We start from the raw sequence: 27,087 nt of genomic DNA, 5'->3' as shown, positions 1-27,087 counted from the left end.
CCCCCTGGGTCGGTTCCTTGTCACCTGTGGTTCTCTATAAGAAAGCCGGCGCCTGTGCTGACGGTGCTCATTCCTCCTGGAGGAGGCTTGGATGTGCCATTCTTGCCTTAGAGCTCGTCCCTCATCGCGTTCCATCCTCCTTAGATTCTCCCTCAGTGTTTGGCGCACAGTGCTGCGGGACCTCTGTCGGAATCGGCTCCTTGTCGCCTGTGGTTCCATGAAAGAAACCCGGGGTCCCTGCTGACGGCGCCTGCTTCTCCTTGAGGCGGCTCGGATGTGCTGTTTAGTCCTTGGAGGTCGGCCGTTGCCACGAGCAGTGTTCTGAGCCCTGCTCTGCTGCTGTCTCCTCCTGCTCGAGGCGTTGTAGCCCTGGGCTTGCTGAACCCTGCCATGGCCATTGTGGTGCCACCTTTGGTACCTTCTTCGGTTCCTCTCTCGAGCCCCACCATGCCTAGTGCCACGGCTACCGCCCCGGGTACCACCACGGCTTCTGCTGAAAGAGTTGCGGTGCTGGTGTCCTGAGGAACAATGCCACCTCCTTTCCTCAGAGCTGGGTCCAGCTCTCCCTCCTTGAGCACGGTTGTCGGAGCTGCTGTACTGCCCAGTGGAGTATGTTTCGGAGTTAGTGTCTCCCACCATGCAAAAGTTGTGTGGGAAAGACCACTGACATATTGGGCACGCTACTCTTCTGTGGAACCACTCCACTAGGCAGGAAAAACAGACATGATGATTAGTGGTGTCCAGGCAGATTGGGCACCTTAGGCTCTCCAAAGCACCCGGAGGTGTAGCCTGGGACATGTGATTGGTGTTGGCAGCACAAGAAGAGGTGCTGCCTTCTCCCAAGTCCTCCTCCAAGTTCATCTTGCCCTGCAAAACAACAAAGAGATACGAGGCTGTTGCATCCACCTGTGCAAGGGACGCAATCTGCAGCCAGCAGCAAAGCTGCCAAAGTTGAGTTCTAAAGAACTGCCCGCTCTGCCTCGGGGCTGCGTTTGGGCTGCCACAAATGCCAGAGATCATCCTGGGGCAGATGAGTGACACTGGGGTGTCTTGGCATGTTCCTGCTCTCAGGGCAGGATGGTGACTGACCTCTCTGACACATGCAGGCAGGAGTTGGGAAGGTGGAAAAGGGATTCCTGGCCTCTCAGCAATGGCAGCTGGAGCCTGGGTACATGGCAGGTTGGCACCAGTGACCTGGGCCCTGCAGTGTACCTGTCCAGCAAATCCTCTCTGTGCCCTCAGAAGGCACCCAGCAGGATGGGTGTCCTTTGTGACCCCACGTGCGGGTGTCTGTTTCTGATGGAGGAGGCCAGACACTGTGGCCCTTCAGGGCTGCCCCACACTTCCAAAAGGTATGTTGTCAAGGGTGTCACAGTGACTCCCTGGTGACATCACAGGACTTCCAGGACCACACTTCAGCCACACTTCAGACCTTGCCAGATAACTCATTTCACGCAACTGCCCCGCTGTCGAGCAGAATCGCTTTGCTTTTTTTTCATATAAATTTGGAGGTTTCAGCAATTATACCCAGCCCTGTGTTCTCTTTTAGAAATAAACCATCTCAAGGCATTTGTTACTCCTTGGCTGACTTTGCAGGTTGAGGGAGTTGATCCTCCCCCTCTGCTTAGTGCTGTCGAGGCAACAGTTGGAGTACTTTACCCAGTGCTGGGCTCCTCAGCATAAGTAGAGATGGACATAGTGGAGAGCAGCTAGCAAGGGTCCACAAGGACGATGAAGGGACTAGATCATCTGTCCTGTGAAGAAGGAGCTAAGAGTGCTGCTTCCAGGCTGTTGAACCTGCAGCAGACTCTGTAGGGGATTTTTTTCAGTGTAAATCAATACCTGAAGGCAGGGTTGAAAGAAGACCAGATCCAGGCTCTTTTCAGGGTGCCCACAACTTCCCTCTGAACATTTGGAAACGTTTCTTTTACTGTGATGGTGATGAAACACTGGCAGAGGATTTCCAGGGTGATTGTGGAGTGTCCCTCCTTGGATCTCAAGATCTGTGTGGCTACGATCGTGGGCTACTTGCCACAATTCCCCGGAGGAAACCTTATGTGCCCACTTTCCGCACTGGCTTTTGATGCAATAATCCTGCCCTCCAATTCTGGGTTTACAGCCTGGCTCTCATCACGATCCCTCCCCATTTGCTTCTGTCACTGTGTTTGACCTTAAGTGCTGCTGGACCTCACCTGAAATTGACTTTTTGTTGCCTTTCATTTCCTGGAGGAAACCCCATTGATGTTTCTCGCTCCTCTGATAATAAGCTGGGACTAGCTCTTCTGGACTTAGAGCTCACCCCCTCATCATGTTCAATATTGGAGTTAAACCAATTAAAGTGCCACAGGTTGTCTCACTCTTGATAGATCTGCAAACTCTTATCGCTTAAGTCTCATAAGCCCAGCTGAAGTAGTCTTTCATTAACTTTAGCAAAGACACCTCTTTAGTTCCAAAACTTTCATGTACTCTCATTTAAAAATAAAGTGCAAGACTGGGACTGGTTGCAAGGACTGGTGGACGTTTTGAAGGTGAGCAGTTAGTCCTAAGATCTACTACCCCTCCCTACTGACCAAACAGATTTCTAAGCATCTTCAGCACCTTCCCAGAAGAATGAGTTTAATTGGTGTTGAGGCCACTGACATCCTGGCTTGTATCAGCAATAGTGTGGCCAGCATGACCAGGGCAACGATAGTCCCCCTGTTCTTGGCACTGGTGAGGCCACACCTTGAGTCCTGTGTTCACTTCTGGGCCCCTCATTGCAAGAAAGACGCTGAGATGCTGGAGCACATTCAGAGAAGGGCAACAAAGGTAGTGGAGGGTCTAGAGCACAAGTCCTATGAGGAGTGGCTGAGGGAGCTGGAGTTATTTAGCCTGGAGAAGAGGTAGCTCAGGGGAGACGTCATCACTCTCTACAACTACCTGAAAGGAGGTTGTAGCCAAATGTGGGTTAGTTTCTTCTCACAGGCAACTAGTGACAGGACGAGAGGACATAACCTCAAGCTGTGTCAAGGGAGGTTTAGCTTGGATAATCAGGAAGAACTTCTTCACAGAAAGGTTTATTAATTGTTGGAATGGACCATCCAGGGAAGTGGTGAAATCTGTGTCCCTGGAGATGTTTAAAAGACGTGGATGTGGCACTTAGGGGTATGGTTTAGTGGTGGACTTGGCAGTGCTTAATTAATAGCTGGACTTGATCACCTTAAGGTTATTTTTCAACTCAGATGATTCTGTGGTTCTAGTGTAATATATGTGTACATGTAGATCGACTTTCCCCACTTGTCTTTTAGAATTATCTCAGCAGTGTTCACAATACATCTGGGAAATTCCTTAATTTCATTCCAGTACTTACTGTGCTTGTGACATTTTTCCCTCTTTGTTTGCCTTGTCTCTCCCCTCTGCACCCCATAACACAACCCTTTGTATAATTGCATTGGATCTATTTTCAAATAACTTTTTATCTATTAAACCTGCCCAAATTAAGTATTTTACTGCAAAGAATCAGTTTTTAAGCTTGTGCTTAATTGATGGTTGCTGCTTTCCAGGTTAATCTTTCCCACTGAATGCAATATACTGCTATTTTTCAGGTATATTCAAGTATTTTTTAATAATGAAGTATCCTTCTGATGATTTTAGTGATAGTAATCCTAAATTAGGGAAGGTATATCCCATCTGAGTTCTTTTAGGTGTGTTCTCTGAGAGGTTTTAAAAGAACTTATGACTGAAACATTAGAGAATTGTCTGCTGGTGCAGGCTTTAAATAAATTTTTTGGTCTTATATAGGCAGCATAAATATTTATTAACAAATCATGACATGGACTGTTCTTTTCAATACATTTTTTCTTATGCTTATTGTAAGTCAAAGAAACTTGTATTGGTGTGTTACAGATTGCTGTTACTGTGTTACTCTTTTCCATTCTTGGTTTCTGGTCTTTGAAGCAGCATGTTTCTAAGTCCCACAGCTGTCCCTTTTTGGCTATAAATCAGTTATAATTAAATAATTATGAGCATTGCCATTTTCTGTGCTGTCAACAATGTTACTGCTGCAAATGCAGCTTTTTCAAAAGAATCTGTGCTCTCAGAGAGCTCTCAGGCACCTATTAGACATTCTTTGCAGAGTGATAATTTCAATTATTTGTTGTTATCTGTTCATTATCAGGCTTTAGGGAATAAAGAATTCAAAACTATTCAACCTGAATATATTTTTGAGGTTTTTTTGTAAATTCTACAGGTGTTCTACATACTAGCAATATTATATATATTTATTTATAACAATTATTTACTGTATTTCTTAATTGGGAAATTTTTTGCAAGAGTTAACTTCTTATCTTATTTTGTACAACCTTCAATTAATTCAGAAGAATTTGAATGGAGACTCAGTAAAAAAAGTAGTTTTCTACTACTTGTACTGAAATTGCCATTAGAATCCAGTTCAATTCTGGCAGGTCACATCTACAAAAAGCATCAAGCTGAGATGATGTGATCCCCTTTAAAAGGCTGATAAGATGGAATTTTAAGCCTCTTCTATTCCTGCTCCCACTGAGATCATTTGGCTTCCCTTTCAGCTGGGGAAGAATTAGTTGAGAAGTATCACCTGTGGACTGTCACCAGTGCTGAGAGGTAAAGGTGACAGTCCAGTTTTTTCAAACACAACAGTACATGCCACATGAGTGCAGACAACACAGGTGTTCAATACACAGCCTGCATTATAATGTGTAAGTTTAAAGTTCCTAAGGATGATAAATATCATGCCACTGATTGCTCTGTTTTTTAATATTTTTCAGAAATGGAAAAATTTCAGGGTTCTGAAGGCAAGAAGGAAGATGAAGAAAAGAAATATCTTGATGTTATCAGCAACAAAAATATAAAGCTGTCAGAGAGAGTTCTGATCCCTGTCAAACAATATCCAAAGGTACTGTAAAATATAGTCTAACACTTGTAGTATACAGGCTTTGTAGTATTAAAAAGAAAAGAAATCAAGCTCCTACTTGAATTTACCTATTATTAGCTATTACATGTTTTAACTTACGTCTCAGGGCCTTTCAAAAAAGCTGTTGAAGTGAATGAGATTTTTTTTAATTTCAGATAGGTTTTGTAGATTAGACTTAGGCAGACCATTGATCTTTTTTCTCAGAGTTGTTTTTTCACATGAACCATTTTTTTTATAGAATAAAATACCAGTTAACAAATCAAAAAATGTTTCAAAAACTCTGAAAAGCTTCGTCATAGAAGAGCTGGGTGATTTTCTCTGGTGTAAGAAGTTTTGGAAGATCAAGTATAAGGATTACTGATTACTGCAGGCTGTGACTATGACAATGTTCATCTTTATTTATAAAAATCAAATGTCTTAGCACCTCAGACTTTCTTCCCTGTTCTCGTTGCTGCACACTCTGATTTTAAAACAGGATTTTTTTTCTTGACAAAGAACCCCAAATTCATCTGCTTGTCAGAAGTTTTAATTTTTATTTTACGGAAGAGAATGTTGATTTTTGCATCTTGGGTGTTTATTTGGTTTTCTTGTACAGTGTTTGATTTTACATAAACAGTTGTTCTAATAGTACTCATATTGAAATGGTAAACATCTCCATTTGTCTCCACAGTATTTTTTCCTTGCTGATTTATTACCACATGGTGTTTAGTTCACCATTAGCCTTGATTACACTCTCAGCTTTTTACTTTATACTTTCATCAGAACAATAAATTACAACTGGTAAAAAGCCAATCAAGCAAAATGAAAGGTGTAAAAAAATTGAGATTCAGTGATTCCAGTTGACATTTACCTCCTGACTAGTGAATATAAAACTGAGATAATGTAATAATCCAAATGGTGAACACCTTAGAAACACATACAGTGCTATAAGGAATTACTTTCTTACTGCATAGCCTAAGTTGCTTTAACTAGATTTGTGATATTTTGTGTAAATGCTGTAGGTGACCTGAAATTCTTAGTAAAAATGTAGTCATTCTGTAGCTTCATAATGGCAATGTGATAATTATTCAGAGTACTGTTTGATGAAGATAGTAGAATGAAAGACAAACTATTTAAAAGACAAAATGCAATAATCTATCCAGTATAGCATCTGAATGTGATTGAATTAAGCTTCATTTACTTTAATGAACCTGTCATATTGATGAATATTAAAAAATATAAAGCATTTTTATAGATTTAGACCAGTGAAGCAAAAAAAATCAGTGTGATGGAGATGAAATACTTATTCAAGAATTAAAATAAACTGAAAAGTTTCTGTAGTTGGTTTGCTAGCAATATTCTGTGCTTGGCATGGAATTATTCTCAGAACTTCAGGTTTCCTGCTACCGTCTCTGGTAACCATCCTTCAAGGATTCCATTTGCCATTTGCAGATTGCTGTGATCCAGTGTCTTATCTTCTCTTGAAAATTGTATACATTAGTCAAAGCCAGTACCCATTGGGTGCTTCAGATTGCTTTATAAATAACAAAAAAGACTAGAAACTCAATTAAAAGAGGATTATATATATTTAGTAGAATATGGTAATAAGAGCAGTTGATCAGAGTTATTTATACATGTATAAATAAGTAAGATTATTACCATGTGATTTCACTTGAGAGGCATTTATCACAGAATCATAAAATATCCTGAGTTGGAAGAGATCCACAAAGATCATTGAGTCCAACCCTTAGCTCTGCACAGGCCCAGCCCCAGGAGTCACATCCAGGGTTGCCTCATCCTAGGTGCAGAATCTGGCACTTTTCCTTGTTGAACTTCATGTGGTTGGGTGATTGCCCAGTCCCCTAATTTTTCAAGGTCTCTCTGCAGGACCTCCCTGCCATTGAGAGAGTCAACAGTTCCTCCCAGTTTTATGTCATCAGCAAATTTGCTTAGTATCCCTGCCAGTCCTGCATCCGAGTAATTTATGAAAATGTTGAAGGGCACTGGGCCTAAGATGGAGCCCTGTTGAACACCAGAAGTGACATGTTGCCAGTCTTATGTTACTGTATTACTCTATGTGCTCCAGCCATGAGCCAGTTGCTCACCCACCACATGATGTGTTTATCCAGCTGTGTGCTGGACATTTTGTCCAGAAGGACCCTGTGAGAGACAGTATAGAAAGCTTTACTGAAATCCAAAAAGATGACATCAGTTGGCTTCCCTTGACGAATTAGGTAGGTTACCTTGTCATAGAAGGAAATCAAGTTAAATAAGCAGGACTTTCCTCTCATGAAGCTGTGCTGGCTGTGACCAATGGCCAGTATTGTCTTTCAGGTGTTTTTCAATACTTCCCAGAATAATCTTCTCCATAACTTTACCAGGCACTGAAGTGAGACTGACAGGCCTCTAGTTTCCAGGCTCCTCCTTCCTATCCCTAAACTAGGACAATGTTTGCCATCTTCCAGTTAGCTGGGACCTCTCTGGATCCCAAGACCATTCAGAAATCATTGAGAGATGTTTTTTGGTTTATATTTGAAAGAACGTTATTTTAAATTATTTATTCATTGTTTGCCGATAAGCTTTTTTGGGCAGTTTTGGGTTTTGTAAATCTGAAAAAAGTGTCCAAGAGTTTAAAATTTTGAAAAAAAAAATAAAATTTGCCCAGTTAAAAACCACTAAAAACCAACCACATAGTTTACGGACTCTCTATATAGGAATGAGTGCAATTCTTGAAAAATATTTGTCTTACTTTAACTCCACATATAAATATAAAGTTCTCAAAGGGAACCCTTGGCCTAAAAGTTTATTATGGTTTGCAGGTTAAGCTGCAGTGATGGTAGATCCCTTCAGTAACAGCTGTAGAGTCAGGAGCAGCATTTTAAGGTCTGAGCAAAAGTTAACAGAAAAGGCTTCTAGTGGTTAAACAGCTCTTGAAGTTGCAGAATAAGTATTATAAAATTGTCTCTACTCAAGTGTCTACAGTCTGATTTCTGAAATTGATGGTGTGTACAACAGGAAAAGATTATGAAAGACTGTGATTAGCACCAACTGTCTTAACGTTACCAGCTCTGTTAATGACACAGACCTTTCCCCTCTTCTGTAAAGCCGGGATCTAAAATAGAGACAGAGGTGTTAGTTGATACTTTAGCAATGATTTCTGTGAGATGAATTAATTTAAATACCAGCAGCCCAGGTAAAAGCAGCATCTCATTTACACACATTCCTCTATGCAGCAGATATTTTTAGTACCTTCAGATTTTCTCTTGAAACAGGCATTCAGTGTCTCGTGTTTGTTGATCCTTCTTTCTGTCCCATACACCATTTTTTTACTTTCACGGTGTGTGAATTCCAATTAAGACTTGCATGAATACATTCAGAAAGATTTTAGCATTTATCAGTGTAATGTTGTATTTCAAATTCATCAAATATGGGAAAAGAGTGGGTTATTAAAAAAACCAAAACAGAGGTCTGAAATTATCTTGTTACTGAAAAACAAAAGCCACAGTTTGGTGGGAAATTTTGTCATTTGCATGGTAATACAGATTTTTGCTGTTTACTAACCAGTTATTTCACTTCCACTGCATTGCGTAATCATCATCTTTCTTTGTGATAACTTGTTCAAGAAGCATGTAAACTGGGCTTTGCAAAATCATTCCTTTGTACAGTTTAAGAACTTGAAACCTTATTTAAAACCTTGGTTTGATGTAGCACATAATAGAAAAATTTTTTGTTTGCAAGCTTGTCCAGTGCACACTGTAAGTTAAAATGTTGTTGACCTTGGTGAAATTCTGTTGCCTTTATGCTTGGCTTCAGCTTAGCTGGATTTCAGCCATTAAGGAATGGGTCAGTTTGTTAATTTCTTTTACTATCTTTAAGTGCAAGTAGATGACAAATCATAAGATTTTTATGTATGTGCATAAAAATCTTAAATATTGCAGTGCTTCTATTGTGGTTTGACCTCAGACAGCAACCAATCCCAATGCAGACGCTCACTTACTCCCACCAGGGGCATGGGAGAGAGACAGAATAGTAAAAGTGAGAAAATAAGAGTTGAGACAAGACAGTTTAATAGCTAAAGCAAAAGTTGGATATGGAAGTGAAGCAAACTCAGGAATGAATTCACTGCTTCCTGTGTGCAGGCAGGTGTTCAGCCATCTCCAGGACAACAGGGCTCCATCACGTGTAACAGTGACTTAGGAGGACAAATGCCATCACTCCAAACATCCTTCCCTTCCTCCTTTTTCCGCCACCTTTATATGCTGAGCATGACACCATATCGTTTGTGATATCCCTTTGGTGATTGGGGTCAGCTGTCCCAGCTATGTCCCCTCCCAACTCCTTGTGCATCCCCAGCCTTCTCACGGGTGGGATGGGGTGAGGAGCAAAAGACCCTTGAACGCTCTGCAAGTGCTGCTCAATGATAACAAAAACATCTTTGTGTTATCAGCGTTGTTTTCAGCAGAAGTCTAAACCACAATCCCATACTTAAAAAGAAAATTATTCTACCCCAGCCAAAATGAGCACAGTATCTTTTACTGTTTTAAAGATTCAGTGCTGAATATTATTTGTTTATATTGTTTTATGCTTCATAAACTCATGACTTCAAGCAAATAACTTACACAAACTTACCAGTGCTAAAGATTTCATTGTGAAGGGTGAGCTTCACAATGATGTTCTCTTTACATCTGACTCAGACAATTAATATGGTGATTTTTATTTAGCATTCTCTTTCTTTTATGTGTTGTTTCTCTCAAACCTGATGGTTGCTATTATAATTCCAAAACAATTGTTGTAATATTAATCATCTGCAAGTGATTTATGTGTTTAGTTCACTTTTAAGTAAAATAGGAAAAGAAAGATATAGTACTATGTCCATTGGATGGATTGACAAGAAAATACAAGATTTCTAAGGAAAATAGGACCTGGGCTATTAGTCAGCTGAATGAGTAGCCAGGACTTCTATCTGTGATTTATATTGCTCTAACGAAATGAGAACCTTGTTGTTACATAACGCAAAATGAAAATTTCAGCTGTCACTCCTTCTGGAGATGTTTTGGGAGATTGGAAAAAACCTCCAGTATTTTTAGTAAAAGGAAACAGAGTTAAGTATCTAAATACAGAATACGGATTTTTACTTGCCCTGCCAGTATTTTTTTTCTCCCAAATAGGACAAGAAAAGCCTTTGTACTTGGAAAGGTACTAGAATTTAGACTGACGCTAAACTAAACTAAAGAATATGCTGTTTCTATATTTCAGCTGAGTTATTTAAAAGAGAAGCCTGAACAATGGAAGGCAGAAAATTATTTATTTACATGATGTGTACTGCACTGAAATTGATGCAGAAACTGATCCAAAATAGATAGGAATCTTCTCCTGTGCATTTAAAGACAACATGTATTTGGAAAATTCAAATACTTTAGGTGCACTTTCAGTAAAGTACATGAAAAACATACCACACACACATTTTTTCTTTTCTGGCTTACTTAGGACCAAATCTCTCTGCTTACCTTTTCCTTCAGGAGAAGACCCTGATTCAGTGTTTCCAGGACCTGTGCCAATCTTGCAGAGCTCTTGAGTGTTTACAGAAAGTAACTTTATTATAATGGATCCCCATTTTTGTTAATGATTTATTTGTTTTCATAACACTGCTGTTGAAATCAGCTCCAACAGCATTAACTAAACTCTTTCTCATGCTGAGAACTTCTGCTCTGTACAGACCTCTTTAGAAATTGCTTCATAAAATTGTTCCTGACTGCAGAGAATAATGTGTATTCCAGATAGCATTTAGAGATTTGCCTTTCTGTTTCAGTTAACCATATGTGGCTGTATGTATCTTCAGCAATGTAATTAAAACAGCATCAACATAGTTAAAAACAAGAGGTATGAAAAAATATTCACAACATTAGGACTTTTTTACTCCTCTTTTGATTACATGATTTTTGAAAGATTTTTTACACGGTGTCTTTGTTTATACATGCAGGTATATAGTTCAGCCTTCAGCTTTCACTGTTTTCTTCCTTTAACTAATTCTTAAAATTACAAATGGGCACTAAATCGCTTCTTTGTGATTTACAAGAGCTTACTCAGTGCTATTATGCTGGAATGCAGCATTGCCTTCCATATTTCAAGGCAGACTTTTAGAGTAGTTATAATTTAACACTGCATATTGTAGAGCACTCAAAGGCCAAAACTAAGCTGGAGAGACACCCTTTGTACTCAATACACTCAATAAGTTAACTGGTCTTACTCCAGTCTCAAACACAACATAACTAGAAAATGAGACAAATAAAAATATCAGCAAGGGAGAGTTGGTAGCGGCAGCAGCCGTGTAGAATACAGAGAAGTCCTAGCCACTCACCAGTGGGAACATTGGTTGTATCTCTTTTAAGCCAACTAAACTCTTACATTCCTCTCTATTCTTCTTTTATTATTCCTATTTGAGGGGGAAAAAAAGGAAGAAAAATATAATTTATAGCATCGCTTTAATAAAACAAGTTTGAGAGTGCGCAGAAATTCACCCTGCTTAAACAAACAGTTCTGATCAGGAGCAAGACTTCGTGTTAATGATGTGCTGGTTGTGTAGGATTGATTGCGGACATGTGCTCCACCAGAGATATTTGGGGTTTTCTTTGCAATTATAGCACCATTTTTTCTTTCTGTGCTTTTTGTATTAAGTGAGGATTTGGGGATTTTGTCTTCAGTATCATCAGTGGAAGTTCCATTTCAGAGGAACTACCTTTTGGAAACTGAGGGGAGTTCAGCAAGCAAGTCTGTTGGTGGCCTATGATTAGAAATAGAATCTAACTCACTTCCACCTATCTCTGTTGCTTCTTAAGGACTAAAAATTGTAGCAAATAGAAATAATTAAGTTTTTTTTCTCTAAATACACAGTGAATCAGATCTAGTAAAACTTTCAAATTGGACCTATGCTTCATGAGAAATATAAAGCTAACCATTTGTTAGAGTGAGATTACCAGAGTACCCTTGACTTCAGTAGGGGCAGAACTGTGATGTGTACTGATCAAAAAGATCACCTATTTGTGATCACTTTTGGATGCTTTTTATTTTTTTGTTCTGGCTTTTGAGAGAATGAGTTGCCAGTTATGCTAGCATTTATAACATAAACATCTTAAAGTTGAAGGGCAGTAGATTAAAATACTTTCTGGTAAATTGGTTCTTTTACATGTTTGGGTTTTTTTAATATCCTTAAAAGTAGCAAGTTTAAAAAACACACAAGTCTATTGTCATTTTGTAGGGGGTGAGAAAGAAATGTTTCTTGTGGAAGAGATTTTATGTAATAGAGTAACTTAGGTAAGAACAGAATACATAAGATATATGTTGTGGTACATCTTTCAAGAATTTTAAAAGAGCTGGAAAGGCTTTTGTTGTGGGTAGACAGTTAAGCCACTTGCTCACTCCCACACAACAGGATGAGGGGGAGAATCAGAAGGGATAAAGAGTGAAAAGTCATGGGTTGAAATAAAGACAGTTTAATAGATAAAGCAAAAGCTGTGCACATAAGCAAAGCAAAACAAAATAAGGAATTCACTCATCACTTCCCATGGGCAGGCAGATGTTCAGCGATCTCTGGAAGAGCAGGACTTCAGCACTCATAATGGTGACTTGGGAAGACAAACACCGTAACTCTTAATGTCCCGCCTTTTTTTCTTTCTTCCTCCAAGCTTGTATGCTGAGAATGACACTATATGATATGGAATATCCTCTTGGTCAGTTGGGGTCACCTGTCCTAGCTGTCCCACTGTCCCCTCCCAACTTCATAATAATAATAATAGGAATTTTTTTAATAAGGAAATATAGTGCAGTATAAATGCCATGCTATTTTTTTTTGTCTTCTAGATAATCAGTCCCAAATCTTCGTTTGCAAAGCCCAGCTATGATGTGAGATAATCTTCTTGCGTGTTAGCAGAGAATGAAAGAACGAGGGTTTAAAGAATGTTTTAGAACCTTGCTAAAGTTGCTATTAAAATAAATATTTACTTCCTTTCAGACATTAAAAAAAAAGGAAAAACAACAAGCACTTGAGAATTACTGCAACAGGTAGTTACTGGTCATTTTTTCATATGTCTCTGATATGTTCTTCTAGTCTAAGCTGAGCAAATGTGTAATAACTGCAGAATCTACATGAGCTAATCAGTTCTTGAAAGCAAATATAAAGTTTCGTCTTACACAAACACTCCTGGAGAATGTTTTTGCCTCTTGAAGCTGAAGATGAAATCTGTTTTGTGGCTCTTCAGGCTTTTTTCTCTGTTCAAGTGTGCCACAAGGTCACTTCGAAGTAGTCATTAATGTAATTTATAATAATTCCCAGCTAAAGTTAGCTAAAGCTTTTGAAAGTAGCTTATATAATAAAATATTAACACAAAAGCTAATGCTCTGCCTCGATCCTTTTGCGATAGACCTATGATTAGTGAGAAGGTAATGCAGCCCATCATAAAACAATTCAGGTTTCAACAGCACCTAAGTACACAAGCAGTTCCTTGAACATCAGAGCTAAGGAAACTTTTTCTGCGTGCTGTGTCTTTTGCTTTGCTGTGAGCTCTGATTTAACATTTTGCTGACAGGTATAGTGACAAAAGTTTAGTCTTCTGTGGATTTTCAGATCTCTTACAACATGAGCTTATGGCACAGCCTTTGCTGTAGTTTGAACGTGTCCTACCCAGCTCCATGTTCTCTCCAAACTTCAGAGGTCTTACTTGTCTTTGAAGTAGCCTCCTCTTTCATACTGAGTTGAAGTCAACCTTTGAGGTCAATAGTTACTGGGGAAAAAGAGTGAGATACGCAAGATACATGACCACTTTGCTTTGATTCCCTATGGAAGACTTGGGTGCCACATGGCCCCATGGTCATTTGTCTCCTCACACAGGGCACAGAGAAGGCCAATTACAGCAACAGGGATGTAAAGCAGCCTTCTCCAGGGTGACCCTGTGTGGCCCAAGCAGAGTGAATGAGAGTTTTCTGAATCAGTTAGTTTAGTGACAAGGGTTTCCTCCCTATTCAGTATTGTCATTTGAATGGTTTTGTAGCTCTGTTGCAACATCATGGATTTTGGTGACTTTTTCCCTGTTTCTCAAGCTTCCCACATATCAGCAGAGAACTTGAAAATATAGTTATGTGTTGGTATATAGAAGAGTATGGTAATGAAAGGAATTTAGACTCAAAATGCTCTTACTTGCTGAGTTGCAGCTATTTAGTCTAGAGCGTGTTTGACCTCAGCCACCTTCTTTCCTTTTTTGTTTTTTACTTTTATTGAGCAAACAAAATAAACAGGTGACACTTTCATATCATAGAATAGAATCATAGAATAGATTGGGTTGGAAAAGACCTCCAAGATCATCAAGTCCAACCTCTGATCCAACTCCAATTACTGTATCATGGCACTAAGGGCCACGTCCAATCTCTTTTTAAAAACCTCTAGGGATGGTGAATCCACCACCTCTCTGGGTAGGCCGTTCCAATGCCTGATAACCCTCTCTGTAAAGAATTTCTTCCTAACATCTAACCTAAACCTCCCCTGGCAGAACTTGAGCCCATGTCCCCTTGTCCTATTGGTGGTTGCCTGGGAGAAGAGACCAACCCCCACCTGGCTATAACCTCCCTTCATGTAGTTGAAGAGAGTGATGAGGTCGCCTCTAAGCCTTCTCTTCTCCAGACTAAACAACCCCAGCTCTCTCAACCTCTCCTCATAGGAGATGCAAATGCAAAGAATGTGTTCTAATATTGAAGAAGTCTGTTTCATAAATATATTATTTAGGTTTTTATTGGAATATATATATTATTGTGTTTTATTAAAATTTATTAAAAATATGTCTTCTATTTTCATCTTAAATAGCCCAGTAGTAGCATCAGTATATAAATATTTTCAGAAACTCAAAAAATCAATTGCAGACATTTTCACTTGATAGATTTAGATTTTTTAATTAATACTAGAAACACAGGTTTATTCAGAAACTGTTGTGTTGCTGTGGTTTAGGATTGGGAGTCAGAAGGAAAATACTACAAACTGGGAGGAAACCATGCCTTCCCTCTTTTATTTCAAGAAGTGTAGCAGTACACAGTGCTGTCACTCATACATTCTTACAAGAAGACAAGGAGGAGACACTTTTCCTAGAGATGTTATAGTTTTGTTCCAACTGGATGAATTTAGAATAGGTGACAAATATAGCAGAGATATGTTTCCATCTACCTTCTGATATCATAATTCTGTTACCTAGCTAAGGAGTAGGTAGCACTGACGTAAATACTATCACATACGACTACTTCTTCTACAAGAAATGTACACCATGGCATACATAGCATAATTGCAAACCATTTGCTCACTAATCACTGATTTCCAAGCTGATAGACCATCTACTGTCTGATGAGAGAAACTGTAAATTGTCTATGTCAACTCGGCAGGAAATAATTAATCCTCATCAGCTGGTTATTTTTACCCAAGAAAATTCACTGAAGCAATGATTAATGAAATATTAAAAGAAAAAGTATACCAGCTATAGACAATTGTTCGATAATGATAATAAACCTATTTCTTAGAAGTTAAAGAAATTTAGTTTTAGTTTTGAATGAGTTATTTCTCTGTCATTTATTGAGAAACAAGCTGGTGGGAACCTTTCTTCTGAAAGAGAACAATTTATTACTGCTTTTACCAGCAAGGAATTCTTGCTGTCTTTTTTTTTTTGGTCTTACCTGGTATGCTGGCAGTATTGTTTCAGACTGGGTAAAAGAGAACTGCCTTAGGCTGCTCCTTATCACCTTGTTTTAAAAGCTGATTTTTCTGATTGAGTGAAAGTGGCCTTTGGAAGAAATAGAATTTTTTTTGTGTAAGCTGTAAAACTTTAGCTCAGCTACTCACATAAGTACTAGATACTGCAAATGAGTAACTTTGTATATAAATAAGAAAGTGAATATAATTAAGACCACATTTTATGTCACATGCAAACATAATGCAAGACAGAGCTTTTTTGTTTTGCTAGTTTTCAGACCTAAGAGTCTGCATTCTTAAGCATTTCCAGTGAATTAGTGATGTTGTCTAAAATAATCAACATACTTAAGTAGGTAGGTTATCTGCAGATTTCCAAGGTATCCAGGTACTTTAAGAGATACCAGAAATCAAACCAGACTTTTGCTAGATAAATGTGTTCACATATGAAACTTATAACACAGATGTATGATGGTCTTTCTTACCAAAATGTTACTTGACACCTAGGGTTTATAAAACTTTCTTCTTACTCGGTATTTGTAGTATTTAGATTTCCAGAAAACTCTAATGTCTGGGTGGGAAGATGCTGAAGTTGATTATTATATACAGCGACTCATCTCCAAACTTTGCAAAATACACATTTTGAAGTCCAAGCATATAAATCTTATTTTGGATGGGTTTTGTCTTACTTTGTTGTCTTACTTTAGCCACGGTTTGGTTGTGATTTAAACCATGTAAAGGACAAGGGTGATAAAAATTTCAAAGTGAAATTTAAGCCATTTTTAGGAAAGCATGGCTAATGAAGCCATCAACAACAGTGTTGTGTGCTTCTGTAAGAGTAGCCAACTCATACAGACAGTTATAAACCCTTGGAATCGGTGGTTTGTAATGTAAGCGCTGACACTAACAGAACTGTAGAGGTATGAGTGGTGTCACTGTAATTAGCTTAGTGCTAGTACAAACCATGTTTTAGTATTTTTTCAGCCTGTGCAAGAAGATACGGTTTATTTCTTTCAGGAATTATTACATTTGTCACATTTCTTTGAGATTGCCAAAATCATACGAGCATAAAAAGGCAAGATGACTTTCAGAGCACTTAACATGATGTTGTTCAGAGTATCATTAGAGGGAAGAGATGATGGAAAATAAAGCTTTCAAGTTTTCAGATATTTTCTCTGTCTTGTGCCTTTATTTTTTTTTTTAAGGATTTCTTTACAGAGAAAAGAGCAGGATAATGGGGACAGAAAATATGTTCTGTCATGGATATACCTGAAGGATGAGATATAGGGAAGAGGGAACCTCAGCAAATCCTCTCTTGTTGGTTCCCTCAATGAAGAGAGAAAATTCTGTTGGTTTTTTTTTTTTTTCACCAGAAGCAGATTACCAGAACGCTCCACATCTCTGCAAGGATGTGTTTTGGTAGGCTCAGGCTCACAGACCAACTACATGGAGTCAGTTTTATCTGCAGGGGCAAAGCTAGGTGCACATAGCTGAATTTGTCTGCTTAGTTAGCAAGTTGACTCAGTGTGCTTTAGAGTGAAAATGCCAAGAATTCTTCACATTCAAGATAAGGGATATGTAAGGTGGGAAAGAAATGATGATGGGGCAGCCAGTGTGTTCATCTGCTGTCAGTAGAAAATGATTCCCTACATACCTGTCTCCAGTTTTAATTCTCCAAATACAAGGAAGACACAGACAAACAATTTCAGAGGAGGGCCACAAGAATCACTTGGGGCTGGAGTACTTGCTCTGTGTGGAGAGTCTGAGAGAGCTGGACTGAATAAGTCAGGAGAAGAGTTCTCTTCAGGGGACCAAAGAGCAGCTTCCCTAATGTCTGCAGGGAAGGTGTTGAGGAGACACTTCATGATTGGTGCATGCTGGTGGAATAAGAGACAGCAGGTGTAACTTGAAACAGGAAATATTCGGACTGAATAGGAGGAGAAACTTCATCAGCATGAAGGCAGTGAAGCCTCAGACCAGCTTGCCTGGAGAGGTACAGATAGAAGACATTCTAATGGTATTTGGCTGCAGCCCATTAAAATATACCAACTGTCTTTAAATTGGCTTGTTGAGGTTTTTAGCAAGTTTTCCTTTTTTTTTTCTCCTACCTTGTAATCTAGTTGCAGTAGCTCTGAGTTCACTAAGAAGACCGAAGGCTTAGATTTCTGAGTGGGCTGAGTAGCTTCAGCGCTTTTATATCTTCATTGTTAGCAGTATGCAGGTATTGGATTTAGAGGTGATTTAGGTGGGATGTACTCACAGGTGTAGAGATACTCTCAGTTACAGGGTAATGTTACTAGGGTTTTAGACTATACAAAGGCCCAGCATATAAGCCAAAGAAATCATGAAAAGTGAAAAAAAAAATTGTTTTCTACCACTATCAAAAAGTAGCATTCAGAACAGAGAGAGGAATTAATAAAAGTGATACCAGTATAAGAAGAGCTATTTGCAGAGACTTGGTTCCTTTCATATAACAGCTGGCAAGGGAAAACTGCCAAACAAATCACTTTTAATAGTGAATATTCAGTGCAATGAAGAAACAAGAATATTTTAAAATAATACAACTTTTTTATTTGTATTTCTGATGTATTAGGGGTGCTGTAATCTCAAAACACAAGAAAATGACAAGAAAATGAATGCTAGTAACAGGAGGCGTCTGTGCATGTGAGCTTTCTACTGCAGATGGGATCTCGAGGGATGGATGAACTGGTACCACAAAGGATGATAGCTGTGTTCTGGGGAAGGAGATTCAGAAGTCAGTTTTGAGATAACAGTTTGACTTCAAATTTATCACTGAACAAAGTGATCAATCATTGAAGTGCATTTTGGAAAATGTAAAATACTCTGCAGATGTATTGCCCTTTCATGCTTCTCAAGTTTGGCTAAAGGTAATGCTGAAACAGCAGTGGGACAAGTCACTTCACTCCAGTCAGAGAGGGAAGGAAGGGGAGAGAGGGGATCCTCCTAGAAATGATTCCAACTCAACTGTATCCCCAAAACCCACTTGTGGGTGGGGTACAATTAGTATGTACACAAGACTGTATGGTGTACAATTTCAGAGGGAGGCACACGTTTTTACTGAGAGCACTTGTGTTGGTCATAGATGATTTGGGTTAAAATGCTCCCTCATTTGTGGAAGACTAGGAGATTGCTTAAAGAATGAGAAACAGGCTCTTCCAGGGCAATTAATTTAATCCTAAATGTTCATATGTAAATAGGTTTCCTAAAAGCACCATTTTGGTTTTTTTTCACTAGACAGAAAACATTAAAGTAAGTTACTATGGGATAAGTGATACTGAAAACCAAATGTTTCTTGCATAAAGAATGCACATATACACACAGATAGAACAAGCCTGGAAGATGAGCAATTCACATGGCATACCAGCTGACAAAATATGGCTAATTTCAGCTTCAAAAGCGTGGAAAAGATTTTTGTTGCATAGAGACAGCATGCAAAGATTGCACTAACTGCCAGACAGATAATCAGAAGAAAACTAGTTTGTTCATATCTAGTACTGTCCTGTACAAAAAAAAACAAGGTAACATTAGGCTTTTATGACAAGATAGGTTTTTTTCTAAAGGAAATATGCTCTTAACTTATAATTATAAACTTAATATCCCTATGTCTAAAAAACTGGATCACTATCAGTTCCCAGTCATTCCCCAAAAAAGGCATATATATGTTTTTTTCTTGTGACGGTGAGAAAATAATAGTCAGTTTTGCTTACAGGCTGATTTCCTGATCTAGGATGATGGGGATGTACTGCTGGGGTGCAGAACAAGCTGAATAGTTCATGCATTTAAGAAAAACATCTGAACCATATTATGACTGCTACAACCAAGGCTTGGAACAGACTAAAGAGAGTTGTAGAGGTCATCTTTAATTCAATTACTGTACCATTGCACCGGCAGCCCTCATACTTGGTCTTGGTCTTCTCTGGAAGTCACTGTTAACTTCTGTTAAGCTGTTATGTCAAAACTTCTTTAGTACTCTGGCAGTAGTGTCTTCAGTGTTGCTTAGGGTCAAGCTTCAGTTTCAAACAGTTTGGGGTTTTTTTCCCCCAGTATGCTAGTTTAACTGCTCTCAGTGTATGCTGTTGTAAAGGTGGTGTTTAGACATAGATGTATAAACTGAAAAAATTATACAATAAAGTTCTGGAAGTTACTTTGAGACCTAATTACTGCTTCTTCACTTACTGTGTGGTGTTATCAATATTCTATTCAGGGCTATTGAATGGTGAAATTATATAGAATTTGATTCGCTAATGTGCAACTACTCTTTATTTTTACATTACATGGCCTCTGTAGTCTGTTAATTATTCAAGAAATGAGCTAAGTTAAAGTTGGTTTATCAACCAGCATAATGGCTTACATTGAAAACCAGCAAGTATAGGGCTCAGGAGATATTGTGATATACCTATTGACTGTCTCCTTTTATTTTTAGGCAATTTTCAATTACAGTGTTTCAGTAACACTCATTATTCTGTTGTAAGGACTGACAGGGAGAATGAGGTACTCTGTTTTGGTGGGCAGCTGCTCCTGGATAACAAGGGGGATATTCTCTGAAACTTACAGAATAATAGCAGTAACAGTACTTCCAATAATTATTATCAACTAACTTAGTCTTAAATTAAAAGGAAATAAAAAAATTAAAAGGTGATGAGAAAACAAAAAAGAATTGTGCAGTTTTTCTTTTGAGGCAACAGAAGGCCCATGGTTATTTTGAAGCTTTAAGGGTGTTTTTTTTAGGAGTGTGTAGTAGATTTCATGTGAATTGTTATTACTATGTTATTCTGGTATCCAGTGTATTTGTCAAGTTTTAAATGAAATTTCCAGCACAGAAAGTTTAAGGTCATCATTTGACATACATCCTGTGTTAATTCGAAAAACAGTGAAAAGTGGTTGTTATTGTATCCATCTGCAGCAGTGTAAAGCAATTTTACTAGGCTTTGGAATAAATACATATAAGATGATACACATTTTTCAGCTGAGTCTGACATCTGACTTCATGAATAAAAAAGACCCTATTAATCATGAGGTGATAGAGTCACATACATTGTATTTATCATTCTTGTAAGAGTGAGTCGTCTCTTGTTAATGTTTTGAGGAAATACATAGTAATTATACCGAATAAATAAGTCAGGAAAGTAAAAAATGCAGTTAACTTGTGTGTAAGCCTAAATGTTGGTCTCTAACTTCTTTATTTAATACTTTACAAATGACAGTGTGTGCATATGGGGAATGTAATTTCTTAATCTGTAGTTAAGGAGTATGCATATGGTAGTGCTTATGTGAATAATAGTTAATCCCATGGCCCAGAACCAATTTAAGCTAACTATATATACTTGATATGCAACATCAGATGTGCTCATGCAATTTACAGAAAGTGTACAAGGACTCTGCATCAAGGATATAGAAACAGTGTTTTCAAATAATCTATAATAGTATAAATTATCATTATCACAGTATTTATTCTCTAGAATCAACACAGCATGTTGGCATGTATAACCAGAGTACATGGGGAGGGATTTATTATCTCTTAGCTGAGAGCACAAGACAGTATATGCTTAGGTTTACGTGGGAACGCCCAGGTAAGTCTGTGGTGGGGGGAGAGAGTTTTACACTCTGTGATGCAACACTGTGGATGTGTTACAACATTGTGGATCATGTGCAGTCCTTTGGTGGAAAGCCCCAGAAATGAGTGTGGGGCTCTTCAGGGGTCTTTGATGTTTTTGGGGGGGCAGTTTTCACGCCTGAGCCACTTGTGTAAGGGAGGACATTGGCATAATAAAAAACACTATCCCACCTCCATAGGATTTGCTTCTTATAGGCCTCTTCCCTTATTTTGCTCAAAACCTGTCTTGTAGCCTCCAGTGGTGGGTGCTCATACCCTCTGCACCTGGGCTGTTACCTTGCACATCGTCACCAAAGCACCCACTGCTTTTGCAAATGGCAGATTATTTGAGTCATTAAGCATTAGTATTTCAGTCTCTCAGAATACTGTAAGATGGGAGTTGTCAATATATATGACAGGGTGGCAGACTTCAGCATTTAGAGCTGAAAACAGATTTAGTACAAAATAGAGAGCTAAAATGAATTACAGCAGGGCTGGCATTATCATTTCCATGATGCTTTTAAAATATTTTGGAAGGTTTTTCTAATGGTTCTATTTTTCTAAGCTCTGCTGTGTTCTTTTGCCTTTGGTTTCTGTCTCTTGGTATTTTCTACTAGGACTTAAATGTATCATGAGATGTTGATAACTGTTTTGTGTCTTTTTGTGTGTAGTAGAAGGAGGTACTTTGTGGGCTACCATGTAAGTCTGCATTCAAACTCAGTGATCCATATGGTCTTTCTCAATTCTGTGTGACTATGAAAACTCCTCACATATTTTCATATCACCAGTTAGAGAAATCTGGAACTGAAAGTCACCTTTTTTCTCCCCTGAGCTCATCACTACCTCTGTGTAGAGGTAGCTGTAAGCGTCAGACCTGAATGAATTTTGACAAGGGGAAGCAGCACAGGTGACTGTCTCGTAACACACACGAGGAGGCAGTCACAGCTCTGCATCTATGTGGGAACAGCAGTAAATTTTCACCTACCATTTTCCACTGCTAGTGCCAGTTATCTGCCTAGTAAGACAAGCTATGAAAGCAATTTTTAAGACCATAAACTGGGACTCAACAGGAGGAGAAATTATAAATTATATATGATGAGTAATACATAATGAATTACTTTTTTATCAGCTGTCCTGAGTTACAGGACACACAAACCAAAGCAGCAATATTCCTCTCAACAATAACATCGCTGAACATTAACCACTACAAGACTCTCTCTCCTATTGCAGACCTTTCTGTGCTGTTGCTTAGCATCCCTTAGTGCAGTTCTGATAGCTGTTTGCTGATACGCTTGCTGTAAAGTAGCTACCAGGTATGACTGGTTTTCCAAGCTGTTAGGTGGCTAAAGGTAGTTCTCATGGGTTTTTAGGTGCCTGATGTGATCTGTGCATAAGTTTCTATTGGTTTAAAGGGAATTCAATCCACACTTCTTCAGATATGTTTGGAAATATTATACCTGCCTGTACCTGTGCATAGCAGATTACTTGTGTGAAATGCACAGTCTTAAAGCCATGCCTTGCATATAAAGTGCCAAATAATCAGCAGATCCAGTCCCAGTAATATCAAGGGCACAGTTTTTCTCTTGGCTTCTTGCTAGTTGTAAAACATTATAGAAGCCAGACTGTGTAACAGGTGTTACCCTTTTACTCTCTGTGTTCATTATGTAGCAGACACCTGATTATGTGTTGTTTTGTCCATCCTTTAGTTGCTTATCCTTCACAGACTCTTGTCTTCCCACCTGTGTATTTCAGATAGACCATTTTGTCTCTCTGTAATACCTAACCCTTAATTTATGTGTTTGCATAACAGCAGATTATATGGATTCTTGTCTATATGTAGTATTTTGTCCTGACTGTATATACGTAGCATTTCTGTGTATAATCTATATATGAACATTGTCATTCTTTTCAGGTCCATGTTTCTCTTTATGGAAATGAAAAAAAATGGATTTTTTATTTTAATACTTTAATACTGTATTGTAAGAGGAAGGGGAAATGGGCAGTTCAGGGATTCCTACGTATAGTAATATTGCAGCTTCTGTGTGAGCTGCATGTGGAAAATTACAGTATAAAGAATTTACTAGTCCATGGATATAGCTGTGCATTTGTGCATGTACTGATAGCCATACAATATGTATCTTTTCTTATGACTCTGCTCCAGTGTTGTTCACTGCGGTATTTTAGGAATTCTCTGTTAAAGAACTATCTTTGTCGTTTTCAGGAGTACTGTCCATGCAACACTTTAATGGACTCCTGTACTCCATCTATCACTGGGTTTGCCATTCTCAGACCATGAGAGATGCACATGTTCTTTCCTTCTTGTTAGTTCCTCACATCCCCAGTCCTTCTCTTCATGCAGAGGCTTGTCACCACTGAATTATTAAAAAATCTGCCTCCCACTCATATGCAATGTAAACTGCATAAATTAGAAATGGAAGTAAAGTACTCCTTATTAGTATGTCTTTTTCACATAATTTTCTTCAAAATTTAACTTTACTTTTTAAAAAGATACTAAAAACTATTGGTAAACATAACCCTTGTGAAATTGTTATTTTGAATATTTCCAGTCAAACTGTTCATAGGATAGTGCTGCATTAGGGCCTGCAGACAGAAGCCAGCATGACTATTATGGTGGTATCCCATACATCTCATCCTTGGAGTTCTTACATGTTCGGAACCTTCTTTTTTCTTCACAAGAAATCGTACTTTCTTGTTGGCCTATTCCTGCTGTATCAGATAGCACACGAAGACACAGTAATTCTTTCAGCCAAGTATATGGATGTAATGAGGATGACTTGCTCCAAGCATCAGTCTGTTGCTTGTAGGCAGTACCTGTGTCTCCACTACATATGTCAGTGCTAACAGACTGCTTGAAACAACTGACTTCATACATACCTTAGAAGAGGATCTACATTATCAGTACATGTGTAACTGACATTTGTTCACTTAAAACACAGGAAATTAAATAAATACAGTGGGAAAAGAAAACCCTACATGCACCTAGCTATGCAAATAATTAGTAGTTAAATATGTTTTTAAATATTTTTCTTCAGGATTATTAGTGGAAAATTATTTTAAAAAAACTATGCAAAGCATTATCAAATGTAAATAGCATAAGCTTATATAAGGGTACAGTTGTTAAATCTGCCTGTTTCATAAATATACGAGATGGCATTGGCTTACCTGATTTTCTGTGGTGGTGATCTATTTTTTTCCATGGGAATAACTGCTGCTTTATTGTTGAATATTCATCAAATCAAAAGAATCAAAAGGCTAAATGTGTGTTATGCTGGTGGATATTGACCACAATGATAGTAGGTATTTTATTTTATTATTTCTTTATTTGTATTGACTTAATTTTATATTCATTTATAGTACATGCAGTGAATGTGTGTTTTCTGTATATCAGTTTCTCTAGTGCACTTCTGATCTTAAATTGTTACAAAAATGTTTTCATATTGCAGAGTGATATACTATGGCTGCACCTTCTCATTTCAGATTCAGAGGGATATTTTTTTCTGACATCTCAAGATTTGCTGTCCAAGCGAGTTGCACATATACAGGAGGAAAGTACCAGATATCTGTGTTATCACTGCAGAATACACCCCAGAGTCTGGTGGATCACTTAAAAACTATTTTTCTGCAACCTAACTAGACCAGTTTGTTTAGGGAAATGTGGATAAAAACTGAATCCTTTTAGTATTACCCAAAGGCATCTTAATACGTGACAATGTCAGAATGAGGGGAGTGTGATGTCAAGTTGTTCTATGTTCTTCTCCATTTTTTAAGTCTAGATTTTTCCCTTTTTTCTATCCTTAGTTTTTTTCCCCTTTTAATTCTGTAAGGATTAAACAAGTGTTCTTTGACAGATAAACAAGGCTCTCCCAGGGAAGGGGGACAACTTTTAGTATTGATTCTTTAAGCATTAGAAAGAAAAAAAAAGATTTTAAAATTTCTGTACAAGATTTTAGTATGATCTATTGCTTGTAAGTTTTTATAGTTCTAGGAAAAGAATTCACTATATTGCTTCAATGGGAAGTAATTTGGGGGTTGGAGACCAGAGCAGTAGTATATTTTTTTCAATCAAATCTTACAGATTTATAAACATCGATAAGACCTCAAACAATGTCTTTTAAAGATTTATTGTTGCAGTAGCAGCATTTTTGTGGAAATAATGAGGGTCCATGTGCCACTTCTGAACTGCACCTGCAATTTCCACTGATGTCTACTCAAGATGCACCTGAATGGTTCAGTCTATACGCTCTCTGAAACTGAGGTCAGCCAAAAATTACCTATCTAGTTCAGTGCCCATAAAGATTTTGGGACTTAAAAAGTTCCTGCCTTTCTAAGCAGGGCAAATCAAAGAGAAAATGATGATGTGACTATAGAAATATTATACTTAGTAGATAGAAGCCATTAACATGAATTTCCCATCCTCTGAGCAGTTTCATGACTCTTGGTGTCACAGCTTGTGATCCCTGCTTTTTAAGCCTGCTAAAATAATTTTCTCCCAAGCAGATTAACCCACTGAGCAGTTACTAACCTTGACAGTAATATCTTTTTTTTAATATATTTTTAGGAACCTCTTCTAGCTTGACATACTTTTTATTCCCTTCTTGATTATACCAGATGGGATATACTTTCATTTTGGAGAAATAAAGATATAATTTTCAGCACTTGATACACTCAACTGATGTAGCAAGAATAAACTGTCCTCATTCAATTTTGAACCTAGAAAGATCTATTGACAAGTAGTCTGTCAAATTCTGTCATTTCATAGAAATTTCCATTTTGTATAATGATCCCTTGTCAATAGAGAAGGATGAATGTAGCAGCAGGACATTTCTACATAATATTTAGTCCTATGTAATATTTAGTCTATATGTATAAACTTTAGATCTCTTTTCCACTGAGATTGTTTTCCTGTTGATTTCCTTTTAATTCCTCATGCCTTTGCTGCCTTCTTAACAGGATTTGTTTCAGGGGATGGTATAATTGAGAGAAACTAAATGAACCGCCACTATCCCCATTTGTCTTTAAGGCAAGATAACCAATTATGCAACTTTCAGTGCAATTTTGGTTACTGAAGCATTTTACTGGTTCTGATTAGTCCCACAGAGTGGGAGCATCCTCATCTTGTCAGTTCAGCAGAGTCATTAAAACCTGTGTAAGCTGTGATGATGCATGAGCTAGGAGTATGTAAATTCCCTGTTAGCAAATGCATTCTTCATCTTGTCAATTTTTTACTGCCTGCTGTTAACTCTGTGGGTAACTCCGTGCAGCTGATAGAGGAAAAAAATTTGGAAAGCAGATTAGTTGTAAAGAAATAGTAGAGGTGATCCCTACATGTTCATAATTAAGCATCTTTGGAAGACTTTGCACTGAAACTGATTTTAATGTAATTTGGATAGAATAACAAGGAAACGTAGTGTCTAAAAATGGGTTATCACAAATCTGAAATCTAGAAAAAAGAAAAACAGAGGAATTAGCACAACAATCAAGTAACATGGCTTACTAAAGATATTTTAATAGGAAGAATTCAAGTATTATCTTTCTTTTGAGGTGTTTTCATTTGTTCTGCTGGCACTCAGGGCACAATGTTGTTTATCTCAGCTGACACCAGTGTGGAGTTACAGGGGTATTGTGCATTCAAGCTGACCTTGAAGAATATCTTCACTGCAACTGAACCAAACAAACTACTTAAGGGATGGTTTTGTTCTTTGTTAGTATTTTGGTTTTAGTGTTTTTTTTAAATTTGCAGTGATTTTGAACAGCTGGGAGGGGAGTTTCTAATAAATGCAGGTACTATTCTTTGTGCACATTTTAGTTCTCTGATGGCTGACCATCAAA

The 27,087-nt window shown here is 38.1% G+C and overlaps 1 protein-coding gene across 10 annotated transcripts in view; it reads left to right on the top strand.

The window, feature by feature from the left end:
• The window catches only part of KHDRBS2 (KH RNA binding domain containing, signal transduction associated 2), a 360,034-nt gene that overhangs the window by 54,712 nt on the left and 278,235 nt on the right, over window positions 1–27,087 (top strand). For all 10 annotated transcript variants that reach the window (XR_003527902.1, XR_003527901.1, XR_003527899.1 and 7 more), the window contains exon 2: window positions 4,782–4,909. Coding sequence is in view for 2 of the 10 variants with exons in the window: in XM_027644902.1 (XP_027500703.1) it covers window positions 4,782–4,909 (128 nt within the window). In the remaining 8 variants the exon portion in view is untranslated. The remainder of the gene's footprint in view (window positions 1–4,781; window positions 4,910–27,087) is intronic.

Source organism: Corapipo altera, unplaced genomic scaffold (assembly GCF_003945725.1).
Source record: "Corapipo altera isolate COAL_440 unplaced genomic scaffold, ASM394572v1 2, whole genome shotgun sequence".
In the NCBI taxonomy this organism is placed as follows: domain Eukaryota; kingdom Metazoa; phylum Chordata; class Aves; order Passeriformes; family Pipridae; genus Corapipo; species Corapipo altera.
This window is presented reverse-complemented; position numbering and strand designations above follow the sequence as displayed.